This window comes from Sycon ciliatum, chromosome 3 (genome assembly GCF_964019385.1).
Source record: "Sycon ciliatum chromosome 3, ocSycCili1.1, whole genome shotgun sequence".
NCBI lineage: Eukaryota > Metazoa > Porifera > Calcarea > Leucosolenida > Sycettidae > Sycon > Sycon ciliatum.
Window position 1 is genome coordinate 32,831,067 of NC_088645.1, and position 18,692 is coordinate 32,849,758.

At 48.3% G+C, this 18,692-nt stretch overlaps 1 protein-coding gene across 1 annotated transcript in view; it reads left to right on the top strand.

Annotated features, from left to right (window-relative positions):
- Positions 1 to 18,692, top strand: part of LOC135812007 (protein KATNIP homolog) — a 33,285-nt gene that overhangs the window by 1,345 nt on the left and 13,248 nt on the right. The window contains exons 2-25 of the mRNA XM_065325305.1: positions 1,350 to 1,829; positions 2,246 to 2,357; positions 2,925 to 2,967; positions 3,290 to 3,344; positions 3,867 to 4,048; positions 4,720 to 4,818; positions 5,645 to 5,873; positions 6,217 to 7,150; positions 7,405 to 7,645; positions 8,172 to 8,471; positions 8,876 to 8,950; positions 9,321 to 9,481; positions 10,125 to 10,156; positions 11,175 to 11,325; positions 11,731 to 11,809; positions 12,219 to 12,306; positions 12,751 to 13,432; positions 14,860 to 14,960; positions 15,475 to 15,574; positions 15,896 to 16,043; positions 16,497 to 16,591; positions 17,356 to 17,458; positions 18,003 to 18,097; positions 18,628 to 18,670. Of these exons, the coding sequence (XP_065181377.1) occupies positions 1,350 to 1,829; positions 2,246 to 2,357; positions 2,925 to 2,967; positions 3,290 to 3,344; positions 3,867 to 4,048; positions 4,720 to 4,818; positions 5,645 to 5,873; positions 6,217 to 7,150; positions 7,405 to 7,645; positions 8,172 to 8,471; positions 8,876 to 8,950; positions 9,321 to 9,481; positions 10,125 to 10,156; positions 11,175 to 11,325; positions 11,731 to 11,809; positions 12,219 to 12,306; positions 12,751 to 13,432; positions 14,860 to 14,960; positions 15,475 to 15,574; positions 15,896 to 16,043; positions 16,497 to 16,591; positions 17,356 to 17,458; positions 18,003 to 18,097; positions 18,628 to 18,670 (4,628 nt within the window). The remainder of the gene's footprint in view (positions 1 to 1,349; positions 1,830 to 2,245; positions 2,358 to 2,924; positions 2,968 to 3,289; positions 3,345 to 3,866; positions 4,049 to 4,719; positions 4,819 to 5,644; positions 5,874 to 6,216; positions 7,151 to 7,404; positions 7,646 to 8,171; positions 8,472 to 8,875; positions 8,951 to 9,320; positions 9,482 to 10,124; positions 10,157 to 11,174; positions 11,326 to 11,730; positions 11,810 to 12,218; positions 12,307 to 12,750; positions 13,433 to 14,859; positions 14,961 to 15,474; positions 15,575 to 15,895; positions 16,044 to 16,496; positions 16,592 to 17,355; positions 17,459 to 18,002; positions 18,098 to 18,627; positions 18,671 to 18,692) is intronic.

An 18,692-nucleotide genomic window follows, 5' to 3' on the forward strand; every position in this document is an offset into this window, starting at 1 on the left:
GCTTTTCACTGAAAACTATATCTGCATGACCTCCAAACCCTTTACCAAACAGATCACTAGCGCGATAGCGCTGATCAGGTGCATTGTACACAATTCTGTAGCCTACATACTAGAACTGTGGTACAATCATAATAGTTATGCTCCTACCTCCGAAAGGATGCCAAATTATGCTCCAAATTTTCAACCGCCAAATTATGCTAATAATTATGCCGGCATAATCCGCCGGTGCCTAATGTACAGTAATCACAGACATTGACTTGACATAAGCCCGGTATATATCTTCATTTTGCATGCGAGAAATGTTTCACAACATGTGCAACAATAGCTGCGTGGTGGGCCAAACAAGTCGAGCCCAAGTCAACTTTTCCGCCACATCAGGCGTAGTGACACACACGCACGCACACACACACACACACACACACACACACACACACACACACACACACACACACACACACACACACACACACACACACACACACACACACACACACACACACACACACACACACACACACACACACACACACACACACACACACACACACACACACACACACACACACACACACACACACACACACACACACACACACACACACACACACACACACACACACACACACACACACACACACACACACACACACACACACACACACACACACACACACACACACACACACACTCTCACCGGCGTTTCCCCGTACACAAAATGAAGTATGAACGGGGCTTTTTTTCCTGTGGTGCATTGCATGCTCCCGCATTGACCTAATGATCTGGCATGATACAGTGGCAACCAAGGGAAATCCCCCTCCGCTGGATCTCAGCATTATGCTACAAGTTTTCAGGGGCTGGGTTCCACTCCGCATCACTGCACATACATACATGTAGGTTCGCTTATGTACCGTCGTGGACATTGAAATCCGATGGGATGACTGGGGGGGGGGGGGCACCCTTACTGCTTTTAGCGCGTCCATGCACTGATGCCTGTAATTAATGTACTCACTGTAAAACATGGACTAGCATTGCTTGCGGCTGAGAGGCCAGCAACCCATGGTCACCTGACTTATCAACAGATCAAATGCCCACTACAGTACATGAGAGCTTTTACAGTACATCTGCACATTTGCATTCATAACAGGTGCGGCGGAACCGGTGTGATTGGTCAGGCCAGGGCCGGACACACCTTTTGTGTCAACAACGCGGATTTACTGTTGACATCGTCATGTGTACGTACCATATCGTACACAGCATGTGATAGGTTATGACACAGACAGGATAAGCAAAAACCGCCCCCACTGGACATACGTACATCACATACGTACATTGTGCACATGTATCTGCAGGTCAAGGCAAGCCACCCCGTCGCAAGTGGGGTGCTGGCCCGGGCAAGTCGAGCACCGACAAACGTGCCACTGCTAGTACTGGCACCACTGGTAGCGATGATAGCAGGACACACTCGGCGAAACGACCACCCGCACCATCGACAACAGCCGCCTTTGCGGGCAGTGGCAGTAGCACCTCTTCAAAGTCCCCGTCCATCTCGGGAAAATCATCGGCTACAGCCAGTGCCAGCAGCATCGACAAGAGCAAGCACGCACCAGCGTCTTCAGGCAACTCATCCATCTCCAGAACAGCTCTACCGCCGAGTACATCGTTTGCTGCGGAACAATCTGCACCTGCTGCAAAAGCTGATGATTATGACGAGTTTCTGTATAACCTTGAGGAGAAAAATCGTCTCAAGAAAGAGGAACAAGATCGCCAGGACCCGCAGCTGCAGCAGAAAGAGCAGGGCTTCAAGCTGTACGTCAATGGCCCCCATTCCAGTAAGTGTTTCTGTTAGACATTCTGTGTGTGTGGGTGTGTGTGTGGGGCATGCGTGTGTGTGTGTGTGTGTGTGTGTGCGTGTGTGTGTGTGTGTGTGTGTGTGTGTGTGTGTGTGTACATGTGTGTGTGTGTACGCGTGCATGTGAATGTGAAACAGGTGTGTGTTTCTAACATTCCAATTCCCGCTTGTATTGTGTGCCCGTTCATCTTCTTTTGGCTTGTTTTTGTGTGAGCAGATTCACGTGCAACACATCATTGGACACTGTTTTTTAACGACGGTTGTTATGCCAAATTTGTGAATTGTGGATAGGCTTTTGGGTATTGCTGGCGGTAAATGAAGAATGATGTCTCAGAAGTAGCATGCAGTCCGATGAATCACAGCTTGTCCATCTTTCTTTCTGATTGTGTTGGTTAGAATCACGGCGCAGGACAGGTGCCGCAGCATCAACAAGCAAGGGACTTCCAGCTGCTGGCAGACGGCCAGGACGGCACACGCACAGTATGACTAAGACTGGAGAGAGAAAGACGTAAGTGAAGTTCACCTCCTAGCAACTGTAGCTGAGAGAGAGAGAGAGACATGTAATGTGAGCTGCAAGTTAAAAAAAGATGGAATTAGCACAGCTCTGGTGCGAAAGTCAGCAGGCTTTGCACTCGAAACATTTTTGTGGTGCAATGTTGTGAAAATATATTTCGCAAAAACAGGAGACAAATTAAACGCTCCTGAGACATCAACATAGAGTCACCGGGCATCGGGGAGTCATCAGTGCGGTGTTTGTTGCATGCCTGCATCATAGTTCCAGTTTGATTGCGGGACCGCAGGAAGCAGATTTTGATTGTTCCGATAGTATCATGACCTCTCATACCTTCTATATGATACGGCGGATACATATGACCTCCACATTAGGAAATACATGTTGGTGGCCAGCAAGTTGGTCCGGTAATAACCTGACCAACCGGACTGGTTAAGGCGGGTCTGGATTGTATTGCTGGCCAAGACTTGCCCCCCCCCCCCCCCGCACGCGCGTAACTTATGTTAGGCAGTTTTAGAATGCGTCAAATCGTTACCAGGTCTCTCTTCTTCCTTCTCTGTGCAGGAGAGCAAAGACGGCGCCCGGGAAGCGGAAAGCATGGAAGCCGGTAAGTTGTGCACGTACCTCCTTGCTATACTTGTAGTCCGTGACAGGGGATCTTGAAGTGCACCATGACTGCTAGACAATGCTAGCGGTCCAGCTACATCATTCATCATTTTCTGTAGCAATCTATTCACGACAGTTGTGAGCCATGTACTTCAAAGTACTCACAAGAATGCATGGGTAGTCTTGGGTTCAGTTCCCCCCTCCCCGAATGCCCGGAGGCTGGTGATCCTATCCAGTGGATCCCACTCCATCACTGTTTGAATTTGCCCAGCTCAGCAGTGACAGCTCTGGTATGCTATACTTGTGTTTGCTCGTACTTGTAGAGTGAATGCAGTGTGAAGCAAGTCGATGGCAGCTCCGTGCCCCTCACAGCACCAGGTGAGCGGAAAGCCCCGGGCGGGACAAATGCCAGGGTCGTGTAGCTAACACTATTGATAAACAATTCTCTGAACTGATTTCCACTTGCCACCATTGCCTCAGCATACCCAAGTATTCATACCCTGAGCATGTTTCAACTGCCACACGGTCATCTTAGTTGAACATTGACCATTAATTTTACCGATGTGTGTCCGTAAGAAAAACGCTACAGCTACGCTTATGCCAAGACACACACACCACTGCATGTCCGCTTGATCAATGTCAGCTATGTGTGATCTTAGCCGGACATGTACACAAATCACGGCTCTTTATCGTAGCTCTCCATTGTGGAATCATATTTATAGTAAAGGAACATTTTTGAACAAGTTCTTGTGAGCTGTATCTGTTATACACGTAGCTGCCTTCTTGTGCCGTAATCCTGGAGGCTGGTGGCATTAACTCCTGCGGATGCAGAAAACTCGCTTTCTAGCCGAGTCTCACGCGAACCGTGAATTTTGTGTTTGCCGGCGTTGTGCTGTATAGGTAACCTAACTGGAGAGTATGAAGATGATTTTGAGAGCTGTTCAATGTCGGATGACGAGAGCAGTACTAGCGGGCCCGACGATGGAGACAGTGACGATGTGGACATGGAGGAACACGCCCGGCTGTCAGCCGATGACAGTGATAATGACCAGACCCTGACACTGAGCAGGAATGATGTCACCGTAAGTAAGCCCATGATAAAAGAAATTAGATAAAGCAAATCAATGTATCCCACGTCGGTATGCGGATTTTACGCCATACATAACACTTCCCCCCCCCCCCCCCCCCACACACACACACCTTCGCTGATAGTCCACGCGTTAAAAGGCTGACTTCGAGTACTAGAAACCTGTTTAATTTTTAATTTTTAAAGGCACTCAGATTCCAGTAATTGCAAGTGTAAATTATGCGATGCTTATCTCTCCTCAGAGGCTAGCTCTGCTTTTATGATCTGTTTGTTAACAGTTCAAGAAGATGGATGCATGGGCAGGCAGTGAATATCCATATTTCCCGTAGGCTTGTGTCACCACATCAAGGCGTCGCACACTAACACATTCTCCCCTCCACCTATCCCTCCCCCCTCCTCCCCCTCTCCCTCCCCTCCTCCTCCCCCCTCTCCCTCCCCCCCCTCCCCCCTCCTCCTCCCCCCCCCCCTCCCCCCTCCTCCTCCCCCTCTCCCTCCCCTCCTCTTCCCCCTCTCCCTCCCCTCCCCCCCCCCCCCACTGTCCCACTCCAGTTTGACAGGTGACACCCATAGAGCAGTTAAGATATTATCATTATTCTGATGTTATCTGTGTGTGTGTGTGTGTGCACGCGCATGCGTACGTACATGTATGTGTGCGTGTGAATGCAGATGTTGCGACGTAGCCTGGAGGAGGAAGAGATGAAACGACTGGCAGCGGATGCCTTTTCCGACAGTGATGATGACTCCCTGGACAACGAGATTGACGAGGTCGGCTTGACAGCATAGTCTGGTGATCTGTGTCTATCAACTCATTGCGCAATGACGTATTTTGTACAGCCGAACCCTACACAGCCACCTGGAGATAGTTGTGTAGGGTGTTGGGTCTGTTGACAATGCCTGATCCCAGCATACTCACATGCATCACTCATACTTTCCATATTTGGCAATGTACAGTGGGCTTATTGTTCAATATGAAACAAATGGAAGTTGTTAGGTCTTCTGCAGCACACTTCCAAGATCTGTATGAGATGATGTTTTGAAACTCCAGTCTCTCGATCGTAAAACATTTATTCTGACGAAGGGACAGTGCTGGTGTTCCCGAAGCGTTATTTCATCTAGATCTTGGAAGTGTGTGGCCAAATACCCAGCAACCTCTTTTGCTGCAATGTTGAACAGTTGTTCTAGCTGTGGGTTGTAGTTTGTTGTCAGTTCCTCTTGAGGGTTCCCATCCGTGTGTTTCCCTGTTTGTTACTCAGTGAGATGAGAGCGTAGCTTTGCGTTTGGCCTGAGCTCTATGTTAGTGTATACTTGGTGTACGTCATGGTGCCAGACATGTACACTCAATCCTGTTTTAAACTGAGTGCCTCCCGCCGATATACAGCGGTCCCCACAGTTCGGGGCCCTCCCGGGGAAAGTGCTTTGAAAATCGGGTCCGAATAGCTCTTATGTTATAGCTTCCAAGATCACTAGATTATAATTAACGTTATTATCGGTGCAGCTTTGGTCGGTCGGACCTGCGGCACCAATTCTGGCACCCCGGCTACTGCATAGAATGTAGACACCATTATCCTGTACCTCTCTATTGTGCTGGTAGACTCTTGGCAGTACAGGAGAGGCTGAAATCAGTGACCAGTGCAGGGACGACAGTCTGAACAGCAGCTCTGGTAGTGACGACATGCACACTTCACTGCATCAACAAGGCATCGTGATCAACGTCGATGACGATCGCAGTGCTACTGCTGCTGTCGCTGGTGTTGACGATGGAGCGGATTGCCGTGGTGCATCAACCAAGCCTGGATTTGTTACCTTGGCATTCAGCCCAAGTACGTGGCGGTGTGTACACAGCCTGGAACCTCTCCGTTTTGCAATCTGGTAGTGATATGGATGAATGTTGTGCATTGTGTTTTAAATACTACTTCAGTAGCGTTTTCATCCCGAAACTTCTCATGTAACACAATCATAGAGTTTTTTTTACGCTGCACACTGGAAGGTTGCTTGCGCTTGTTTGCATGTGTGCTTGTGTATGTTATGTGTGCATGCATGCGTGTGTGTCTCATGTGCATCTCCTGTGTGCGTGTGTGTCTCGTGTGTGTGTGTGTGTGTGTGTGTGTGTGTGTGTGTGTGTGTGTGTGTGTGTGTGTGTGTGACAACTTGTGCTCACGTTAGGAAAGCCCAAGACATTCGTATCGTCTGTGTCGCGAAGGTCGCTGAAGTCGGACAGTCAGACGGATTCCGATACGGTCGCTGCCGACGTCTTGGCTGCTATCGATGCTGAGAATCGCCAGCTAGAGAAGCACCAGGAGAAACAGAGCAACGTGGCAACTCTGAAACCCATGGCCTTTGTCGTGCCAGTAGAGGCGGCTCGAGATGACCCTATCAACAAAGAGAACACTAGTAGAGCGATGGACAAGGACACAGAAAAGTCATTGCCCGATGCCGACATTGCTCTGGAAGTTGATGACACGAAAGACTCTATTGCGGCGCCGCCAACAGATCGGAAACCGCCCAAGCCACCGGCAGATCAAGCGAAGGCAGCGCCTCAAGTTGCTCCACAATCTGAAAGTCTCAAGCAACCAACTGAAGCCGCCGCGCACACGGTTCAATCATCGGACAAACCCAAGCAATCGTCCATTCCGGTTTTGAAGAGTTCACCTCCAGTGCCGAGATCAGTAGGCAGCGTCAGCGGCCAAACTGAAGAATCAGCCGCGACAATACCAACACTGGCAGCACCCATGCCAGTGCCTCGGCGTAAACCGGAAGATGTGCAGCCGGTATCGGACAGCGTATCCCAGAGTCCAGCAGCGTTGAAAACGCATAGTACTACAAGCAAAAGCCAAGACTCTCCCGGACTCTCACTTCGCACTGCAGAACCACGTGATCAGGAGCCTGTAGCTCAGGCAGCACCAGCAGCCCCAGCAGCACAGCGCTCTACGTGGGACAAGAGCATCCCGGCCGGCTATGCAGCCGATAGGAAGAAGCCCGGGAAGAAAGGCCCGATGAGGGCAATTCACCCCAACCGGAAACAGGGCGGGGTCACTTCACCCGGACCTAAAACCGTTGTAGAAAAGGCAGCGGACAGAGCAAAGGAGTTAGATGGCAGGTGAGGAAAGGGTTTTGGTGTAAATGTACCCTGTGTGGGGTGTACTTGCTATGGTTTGTGGAGTTCAGAAGCCATTGAATGTGTTTTGTACAACCTGGCTGTGGCGAGGCATGGGGGGGGGGGGGGGGGGTGTACTGCATCAATATCAATTTTGGATAAGTTTGAGACATTTCAATGCTCTACATTGGCTTAAGGCTGTTTGATCCACATTCTTCAAATCGAGTTTCGGCCACTCTTCCTCTATCAACATGCAGACAACAACGTAAGCTCCTGAAGATGATCCGCAAGATTGACGACACACTGCCGCAGGATGGCAAGCCCCCGGATGGGACAGCTTCAACGAATGAACAAGCCTCGCCAAACACGACTGGTGCTGTTAGCAAAGGGCATGGCAAGGCCAAGGCCGCCAAGGCCAAGAAAGGCCAGGGAAACCTGTTTGTCACGCTGAAGCTCATCACCAACTGGGGCCACGAGTCCAAGATTGGACTGACGGAGGTGAGAGGTGAACTAACCGTCATTTTGATCATCGATTTTTGGGTTAAACGTGTTCTATGGTAAAAAAGGAGAATCTTCTCTTGCTTGGGCCTACGATGCTCATCGTCCGATGATAGAGCATGTAGCATATACGTCAACATAACTACCACTAATGCAATTCCTTCTCTGCTGGGTTGTTAGTGTATTTAGCCAATTAGATGTTGCAACCCGTTTTCGGGTCTGTGCCAAAATTGGTTTTAATAAATTCACATAAGTAGGAAGTCACACTCGATTGTAAATTGCACCCGGTTATACCGGTTATACCGGTTATACCGGTTATACCGGTTATACCCGGTTATACCGGTTATACCGGTTATACCGGTTATACCGGTTATACCCGGTTATACCCGGTTATACCCGGTTATACCCGGTTATACCCGGTTATACCCGGTTATTTACCTGTAACGTTTAGTGTGAAAAGGTGCGTCTTGTATTTGAGGAAATATGGGTTGGATGTGAATGTTTACCGCTGGGTTCCACTTTCCAGGTTGAGTTTGTCACCATGGACAACAAGCGACTGTGGCTGGGCAGTTGCCGTGTCCAGGTGTCCGTCAGTCTGGAGACGAATCCGCAAGCCGCGTCCGCTTCTGCCGCTGCTCTGCTCAACGGCAAAACACGCGTTCACCATCCGACGTTCATGTGGACGACGGAGTACGATCCGGACTTTCCCGTCTCGCTGACGTTTGAGCCCGGGTGTACGTTACGGGAGCAGGGTGACACCGAAATTGACACCTCGGTGCCGCAGCTGAAGTCCATTCGTGTCTGGAACTATAATAAGAGTGGCAATGTGAGTGTATGTCATAATGATGTCATAATGATGTGATAATGGCTGATGAGCTGGCATTGCCATGCATGTATTGTGTTCATGTCAAGTATATGCATGTCATTATTCCACGATTCACACACACGCACCCATGCACGCACACACGCGCGCGCACACACACACACACACACACACACATACACACACACTCACGCACGCGTCCGCACATGTGATAGAGAATAATTTGGACCTTGTCTGCTTGGAAGTACATTTCTACAGTGCATGAAAGTCATAGATGCACAGTTTTCATCTTCGGCAAGGTGTTGCAAACCTTAGGAAGTTCGTCAATGCCATCAGGCTTCTTTTCACAATGCAAACTCTCTTCAGATGATGATGTTTATTTGGTGTTATATTTTGCTCATGTGTAGGACTTGAGTATGGGAGTTTGCCAAGCAGCTGTGCTGGTCAACAACCGAGAAGTTTGGAGCGGCGAGATTAATAAGGTAACCAGAATATAATTGCCGAGAAAGTTTAAAAAGTGTACTTGTGAAAATTTCTAAATGTTCAACCTGAAGTGTATCCTTTTTCTAAGTTTTATGGAATGCAACTGCTTCTCTTTGTGTTCAAGGTCGATATTATTCATTAGCATGTACAACAAACTCACCAAATGGCCATCGTGAGTAATACAGATTTGAAACCAGATGTATGTTGGATCATGCAGTGTTGCGATGTCCGAATAAGGAAAGTGTGCTTCTTCCCCAGGCTCCCAGTTGTCAAACTCAAAGCGGGTAAAGTAGTCTTACCCTGTGCCATTCCTTAGCCATGCATCTCTGGAATGGCCGCATTGAGTCTATCGTCTTTGTTTGATTGCAGGGCTGTGGCAAGTCACACACTGATTACAGTACTACAATAGGACTGGACAGGTTGCCATGGTTATCACAGCAGCCAATCAGACCTGCTGCCTCCGAACCATCCGACGTGGACTCCCCACAGGCAAAGGAAAAAGGGGGAAGTCTCTCCGACATCACATCGAGGTTAGTTATTCTGTGATCTTTTGGAGTGGTAGTTGTTTGAGTAAGGCCAAGTCATTTTCCACTCCTCCCCATATTGGATGGTTGAATTTGAGCTAGTTTTGACCAAGTGCTGAAGCTTCACAGTTGAATACGTGCTATGAAGTCGAGACCCTAGGTCGGCGGAGCTCCCTAAACCTCACCACCACTGCCACGATTCAGGTTGTGCGTGCTTCCCCTAGCTGCATCTCATGTTTGGCATTTAGTGGTCTTTGTAAAAAAAAAAAAAAAAACGTAGAATTTTTCCACATTCAACTACGGGGTCACTTATAAAGGGTTCAGCTAAATTCCATTCCAGCCCTTCCAATGCAATGCGTGTGTTCAGTCTGAGCGTCAATGTGAAGGTTTCACGCACAGTCTGTATTCCTATCCCTTGCTCTGCTGCGCCTAGCAGGCTCCTTGTATTATGTGAGCAGTCATGAAACTGATTGAGGCCAGTAAAGATAATCACCACAAGACAAAGAGAAAACACAGATCTTGAATAGTCATGTGAGGCATAGCGATGAGGGAGCATTTGCTGTTTCAAGCATCCCCTGTTCCGATTTCACACAGTATTGTACACAAATCAGAACCTGATTGATTTTACTGGTTTCTGTTGATCATGCAGCAAGCCGCAGACACCGTCAGAGAAGTTACGTGGTAAGCTGATGTGATTGCTTGGTCATGCTAAGTCTGGCCACCTGCACCTCATGCATATACCATGCATTCTGGGCAGCATCATATGCATGTGGATGATCACTAGGAAAATAGGCCACCTGCCTCGTACTGCTTATTTTCTCTCTGAAACTCAACATTTGGTAGCCAGATACGAAAGAAAAAATCATGCTAAACCACTGGGACTCGAACCAGGGACCTTGCTGTTCGCGGGCAATGCTCTAACCAACAGAGCTATACTACAGCTGCGACCCTGTAGCTTAGCTTTACAACTGGTCTACCTGCACAGCTTGCATTTATCATTTTAGGACTGTTTGTTGTGATTTGCAGTACAGGAATTTGATGTGTGGGAAATCACCCACACATGCCCAGAATGTGTGTAGTTTGCCGTGTAGCCTGTGAAAGGATCTCCATCTTCCCACTCCAAACTAACCGTGTTTTCTCATCAATGCATTTGGACAACTATGGATTGGTCAACCTTGTGAATAACGAGCTCGGGTATACTACAACTAGCGACTTCAGTCCATTTCAAAACTATAGACGCGTGCCTAGGCAAAAACCGTTATGCCAGCAAGCATCTATACCACATAAAATCTGTGATCACTTTGTGCATAAATTTTTCCAAATTGGGCGTCTGTTATCCAATCGTTTAGAAACTATATGAGAGTAATTGTGGAGCGGACCTGAGCAATATTCCGAAAACTATTCTCAAAAAGTTCCAGCCGAATTTGAAATATTCCAAAAACCCTACGCGTCTATAGATTTGAAATGGACTGTAGCGACACAATCCTCAGACCAAATGACCATTAGTTCAACTGCATACTTTCACCCTCAAGAATATCGACAGCCCGAGACTAGCGACTATTTTCTCATGCAAAATCGAGGCCTGTCGTTATTCGCCAAGTTAAGTGTAATACTGTTATTCATTCAAGTACATGTAGCACTGGTACGCAATTAATGATGTCTGAGTTGATCATTCTTTCTCTCGTGCGCTACCCTGCAGGTATTTTAGATATGCCTGAGCCAAAGAAACTCGACACTACGCTGCTGTTTGACGACGAGCCGCCTAAACCGTCGCACCCCATGTCTGGTCGGAGATCAGTTCAGAGTGATGAAATCGGCGATCGTCCCAGGAGTGGATCTCTCTCCAGTGGGTGAGTTGTGTTGGAATACTATCTCGAGTTCTCAACCTGTTCTAGTAGCCCCTTGCTGTTTTTTTATCAGATTTGTACTAGACCATAATAATGACATCATACATTGGATGCCACAAGACAAGAACCGCAATAATACGACAACGTGCGTACATAATAATTGAATCGAATTTCGCAACAAGTTGGCTTGAGAAGCCGTGAGAAAATTGATCAATCACCGGACAGCTAGCTTTTTCGACCTGGTTGCGTCTCATTAGCGAATGACAAGGTGTAGAAACACACACATGCACAGATACACACACACAACATGTTCTCACGTCCTCGACATCACGATGCATAGTCACTACCACTAGTTCATGTGAAGTATGTTGCAGTAACTTGAATGCTCTCTTGTGTAAACTTTTGCAGAAGGAGATCATCAACACCTGTGCTGCGCCAAGATCTGGATTGGTTCTCCAGACCCCCCGGAGAACGCTTGAAAACAGCGGTAAGACGATAGAGCGAGATGACATGCTGTGCTCATGTGTGTTCTCATGAGCATGATCAGGCATCAGGGGCGGATTCAAGGGGGTTCCGGGGGACCCTGGAACCCCCCCCCTGAAAATTGCTAATGTACTACTGGAAACCTTGTGCGTGTACATGCACTTGTATCAGCTATTCAGTTTTGGCTAAACTGGAACCCCCCCCCCCCCCCCCCCCTGGAGAGAACTCTGGATGGTCCCCTGGGTATTGTGGTTATACCGTACTTCCCTACATGTAAGCACATGGGCTTGTAAGTGAAAAATTGCAACGAAAAATATTTTTCTGTATGCGCGGGTGGGCCACGGGGCCACAATACATGTATAGAAGCTTGTTGCTTTGTTCGTCGCTGTGTACGGACTTGTGCATATGTGCAGGTGTTGCAGCAGGGGAGGAGTAAGCTGCTCATGACGCACAGCATCTCCACGTCGGAACCGTCCATCAGGTACTCGGGTGAGGAGAAAGGTAAGTCGCCTCCTCCATCCCTCTGTATGTGATCAGAACTGAGGGTAGTAGTATGTTTGGGGGGGGGGGGGGGTGCTGCACATTGCAAGAAACCTGTGATGGATACCCTGGCTTGCAATATACATATAGGTACCTCTATGCTGTTTAGTACCGTACCTTGGGCATGGAGTTATAATATTACGACTACCTCTTTGTATCTCGCCGTAGATCGCAGTCCATATGCGCAATATGAGATGGAAGCAAAGAGGTAATTGTAATATGACAACTGCATAAACATGGTACACTGCCGCATGGACTAGACAATGTGTTTGAGTTGGGTTACTGGAAAGTGTGGTATTTTAGAGTCAGCACTGTGCACCAGGCACTGACAAGGAATGGATATCGCCGCTTGGCACACAATGCCCAAGGCAAAAAGGTGTTATGTCTGACCATTCTCGTTTCTAGAACATGGCATGGATATCAGCGACATTGGAAGGGATTCACAGGCTCCAAACTTACCATTAAGAGTCCGCGACTTTGCACCCAACCCATCCAGCGCTCCGCCCTCTTCGCGACGCAGAGGCAATGAAAATACCGACGGTGGTGCAGCTCAGGACCAAGACATGGACGATGACGAGATGGCGATGAGTTTCCCATCCAGCTCCAGAGCACGGGCAGAATCCGCTGGTTCCAGAGATCGTCGACAGCAAAGTATTTCTCGACTGGCGGGACTGGAAGATGACGTCAGTGCCTCCGACGACGTTGACGCCGCAGTGCAGTCCAGTCGCCATGGTTACCGTGCTCCCAGCGCCATTGGACGGCAGTCCCGACACTCTCGTCCTCCGTCGAGTGACGCGCTGCCGTATGCCTCGTCTCAGCAGGAGATCGCGAACGTCACGTCTGAGTTTGTGGACGTCACTGGAACGCCGTCTCCGATGCCATTCGCACAAGAAGCGCAGCAGCACAGTGCGAGAGTGCAGTCTGGACGACGGTCACGCAGTGTTCCCTCACCTCATGTCAATGCTGCAGCAGGCGATAGCCATGCGCTCAGCTCCCTTCATGGGATGCATGACCATGCTTCAGCAGGACAGCATGATGACCAGCGGCAGCAACCACTGCCCACGCTTCCGGTTGAAGATGCATCCAGGTATGTCCTCTATGCTTGGCGTGGTCTTGTTGCATGTGATGTGATCCATGTGGTAGTCAGAGTACGCAACACAAGCAACGTGCTCCCGTAGGCATTGGGTCGCGGTGTATAGATATCGTACATCAAATCCTGGATGTATTTATCACTTAGGATGAAGGTCTCCCAAGTTTGTTTGCTTTTCTCGTATACGTTACTTCGCCAGATGTAGATGTCTTGCTGTCTTGTTGCCTAGCGATGTGGCTAGATTCTCAGCAGATGAAAAATACAGATATGTTTCTGGACATGTGCTGTTCAGTACCGCTGCATGTACTGTGCAGTACAGTTGAACATCGACTATCCGACCATTCGATTATCCGCAACAGTTTTTTTGGGCGCACGTGCCGTAGAGTACGCACTGTGCACGTAGTGAGCCATTCAAAAAATACGAAAATTTTGTAAAGTAAAAAGTAAAAAGGTCGTGCGGCTAGTAATAACCACTGAAAGTGTGTGGGTGACAGTTTTTTCTTATCCAGAACATTTGCCTTATCTGAACACCGCCTGACAGTTGTCTGCCCAGAGGTGGTCGGATAATCGATGTTCAACTGTACTGGAATGTGGGCAAAGACATGTTGACTACAGTACTATCCTAAGTACTACGGCTGTGAGCAGGCGTGGAGTGGTGTGTTCTCCAACACTCTTCTCTGAATATGCATTCACTCTTCACTTACCGTACACAGCACTGTAAGTGTACAACTTTTCGGCCCATTCAAATTTCGGCCTCCCAGGGCTAAAACACATTTCGGCCTCCCAGGGCTAAAACACATTTCGGCCTCCCAGGGCTAAAACACATTTCGGCCTCCCAGGGCTAAAACACATTTCGGCCTCCCAGGGCTAAAACACATTTCGGCCTCCCAGGGCTAAAATACATTTCGGCCTCCCAGGGCTAAAACACATTTCGGCCTCCCAGGGCTAAAACACATTTCGGCCTCCCAGGGCTAAAACACATTTCGGCCTCCCAGGGCTAAAACACATTTCGGCCTCCCAGGGCTAAAACACATTTCGGCCTCCCAGGGCTAAAACACATTTCGGCCTCCCAGGGCTAAAACACATTTCGGCCTCCCAGGGCTAAAACACATTTCGGCCTCCCAGGGCTAAAACACACTTCGGCCTCCCAGGGCTAAAACACATTTCGGCCGCATCAAATTTTCGGCCTGTACTGCTGCCGCCTGTGTACACTGTCACTCGGAACATTGGAAAGCAAAAATTCGGCCGCAACAAATTTTCGGCCAAGCATGCAGTGACCAGGTCGAAAATAGATATGCGCTGAATATTTGTTGACTTCCAGTACCAGAGATAGCGAGCAAAAGCTCACACGTTTCGGCCATTGGCCGTTATCGGTGAGCGATTGACCTTTGTTCTTTGAATGTGTGCCTGTGTGTTGCGTGCAGCGAGACAGCTGATGTTGAACAGTCCTTGCTTAGCCTGCGCAAGTTCCAGCAAACCCAGCGAGGCCGTCTGGACACTGAGCTCACCCTGCACGACTCCGACGGTCAGTAGGCTGGGTTAGAGGGAGACCTGCTGTGTTTGCATGAGATGCTGAACTTCTGCGAAAGTAGAATACTTCCACATATAGAAGACAAATAACCCGCCAGAATCTGATGCAACTCAAGTTTTCATGTCTATAATTATGGCAATCATCATTCAACTCGATACTTCTCTGAAAGTAGAAATTTTAAGTACATGTATTCTGGATCTTTTCAGGGCGACCTTTGGGGGCTATTGGAAAAAAATTCTTGTCGTCCCTGAAAAAAACATCATACTTTGGGGGGGGGGGGAGGGGGGGAGGAGCCAAAGTCGAAAGTCGACCAACACTGTACATGTTCATGGACATGCATTATGATTTGAGTTGTTCAGCATAGCAAGCTGTGTTCATTTCAGAGGGGGTCAGAGTATGAAATGAACGCTGTTGGGTTCAAGGACGACGGAAAAAAACATTTGTGACGGCCCCTTACAGCACTCTGAAAGTTTTCTGTGAATTCTGTTATGCTCCTGACTTGCTGCAGATATCCTCGATGAATTCTTATCAGATATGGCCATGTCACGACAAGCTGGTGAAGCAGACCAGCAAGCTACCTCTCAGGATGGCGAGGGTGAAAGCGAAGAGTAGGTCCCGTCTGGCTTTTTTTCTTGTAGTGATGTCCTGAGTCCTGCTTGTGCACCTCCATGTACCGGAGGAGTATTCTAGCAGTGCAAAGGTGGCCCTGTTGCCTTAATTTAAAGGGAAGAAGTGAAGATAAGACATGAAATGGTCTTTAGCGGGGGGGGGGGGAGGATGGCCCAGCTTGACCAGCCGTGCTGGTTCTGTCGCCGCTGTGATGTTTGTGTGTTGTTGCAAAGGTGACACGGTGTTCGAGATCCCGGTGTTTGAATTTGTTATTCTCACGATGGCACCATCGCCAATAGGTGTTGTTTATGTTGTTGCAGAGGTGACACGGTGTTCGAGATCCCAGTGCTGCCGTTTGGAAAGCGCCTGCGGCTGGTCATCTACAGCACCTGGGGAGACCGGCACTACGTCGGACTGAACGGCATTGAAATGTTCTCGGCGGATGGACGGCCGATCAAAGCAAGAAAGGCGAGTATTCTCCTGTATTCTAAATCCTACCCTACTGGTTCTAGCATGTACAGTGGAACTCACTTAATATGAACTCTGATAATACAAGCTCTAATAATACATACTCTGATAATACATACTCTGATAATACATACTCTGTCAGTACATACTCTGGTAGTACATACTCTGATATTGCATACTCTGATAATACATACTCTTGCTTAGTACGGACATTGATGCATACTGAGATATGTTGGGATAGGAAGTACACTTTCCGGTTTCCCCTTGAGAGTACGTCTTAGCAGTGCCCTACTGACTGTAGATATTTATTCTGCTTCCATCGTAAGCCGCATTCCTGCGGCGTTCTTCCTTTTTGGTAGGTTGATCATGCTTGCACACTTAATTTCACGCTCGACACAACACTGGCGGGCTGAAAAATATGACTGTGATGAATTTGTCTGTATTTGTTTGCAGATCACAGCTGACCCTGCAGACATCAACACGCTGCCTGGGTATTCGGCAGACCCGCGTGTCGTCATCAACCTACTGGATGGTGTCAACCACACACGGTACGTGATAGAGCAGCCACGCACTTACGCCAACACGGCCATGTTGATTGCAATACATTAACACAGTACAGTCGTCCCTCTCTAATCCGGCACTTTATAATCCAGCACCCTCGATAAACCAGCACAATTTTCAGTAGCCAAAATGTCCTCTTCATGCACATTGCAGCAGTAAATCAGATTTGTTAATCCAGCACCCTCCCTAATCCAGCAGATTTTCGTGGCACAAATGGTGCCGGATTATAGAGGGACCACTGTATTAATGTATATTCCAGAGTACACGCCGCACATAAAACACAAATAATTCACCCGAAAAGTCGGTGCAGTGCGGCTACTATGGTAAAAAATAATGGTGATAAACAGGGTAGATGTCTGTATTTCATGATAAACAATCTAGGTACGGCTTATTCTCCAGGAAATACGGTACCCCTCTCTCCAAGGAAGACAGGCATGGTGGAGAGCGCAAGGCTGATAATGACGAATATTAATCCAAACACTGTGTTGCTGTTGCAGTGTCTAATTTTAAACATTTGGAAGCAGCTTTCTATTCAGGAATTGAGTTCTTTGCCATTACAATATTGCAGTTATGCAGCAATATCATAATTTATGAAGCCAATCAAACTACATAGCTACCTGATTTCCCTAGCACATTCTGGTTAACTTGCAATTGATGTACTAGCTTTGTCGTGATGCAATGGTTGAGCATGCCCCCATTGTGCTCTCATACGTTTCCTTCCGACTGCCCTTTCTATTGTTATCGTGTGCAGCGATGATTTCCACATGTGGCTAACACCATTCACACTCGGCAAGGAACACACTGTTAGCGTCACATTCACCGAGAGTGCCAGTGTGGCTATGATTCGTGTATGGGTACGTTGGTTTGACACTCGGCCCGGAATGTTGTCGCACAATAAAGCATTTTCATGGGCGAACATTGTATTTTCTTTGCTGACAACACTGTTCACGTCATGGGTGCTGGCGAAGCTAGACATTCACGAATCTCGCGGATAGTGGTTTAGGGTCTGAAGACCTCAACCCAGGTCAGAGGGTCGACAGTGTTGCATTCCTGATGTGACTACTTGAGGCATGAACAGGAGTGAGGTAGGGGGTATCAAAGAAGAAGGAATTATGATCCACTATACACGTTCCTCACTAAGGTATGTGTACATGAAGCGTAATGGAGGTCACGTGACTTGCATCATCGCATACACGTTGAAGGAGTGGTGAACCAGAGCTAGTTGTGTCACTTTATACAAGCACTCACTTATAACGGCACAGTGAAGTTGTTGCAAATATTTTATAGTAGCATTACAAAGTCATGGTGAATAGTCGCAGTGGTAAATCAGAGGAGAGCCATCTTGTGAAGTTTCCTTGGTAGTCCAATTAATGTATTCCATTTTTCCTTCTATTACAGAACTATAACAAGTCACGGATTCACTCGGCGCGTGGTGCTCGGCATGTTGCCATTCTCCTGGACGACGTATCGATCTTTGAAGGAGAGATTGCCAGGTGAGAGGGAGAGGGAGAGGGAGGGAGGAGAGAGAGAGAGAGAGAGAGAGAGAGAGAGAGAGAGAGAGAGAGAGAGAGAGAGAGAGAGAGAGAGAGAGAGAGAGAGAGAGAGAGAGAGAGAGAGAGAGAGAGAGGGAGGGAGGGAGGGAGGGAGAGAGAGAGAGACAGAGAGAGAGAGGGGGAGTTTGGCAGGTGAGGGGAGAGAGAGAGAGAGAGAGAGAGAGAGAGAGAGAGGGGGGGGGGGAGTTTGGCAGGTGAGGGAGAGAGAGAGAGAGAGAGAGAGTTTGGCAGGTGAGGGAGAGAGAGAGAGAGAGAGAGAGAGAGAGGGGGGAGTTTGGCAGGTGAGGGAGAGAGAGAGAATGATAAGGAGAACACAGAAAAGAAAGAGGTGGAGTTACCATGAGCAATCACCTGTGTGTGGGAACAGTGTCTTTATTTCAGCTGGCCTGTGTGGGTCTTGAAGGCGGTAGTCGTTTGACTGTCCACCTGTGCTGTTCTCGTTCTATTCTGTCACCATGTCGGATTTGCAGAGCATGTGGAGGGCTGAATGGCAGTATGGACGCATTCGGTGACGTAAGTTAGTGGATTGTACTTT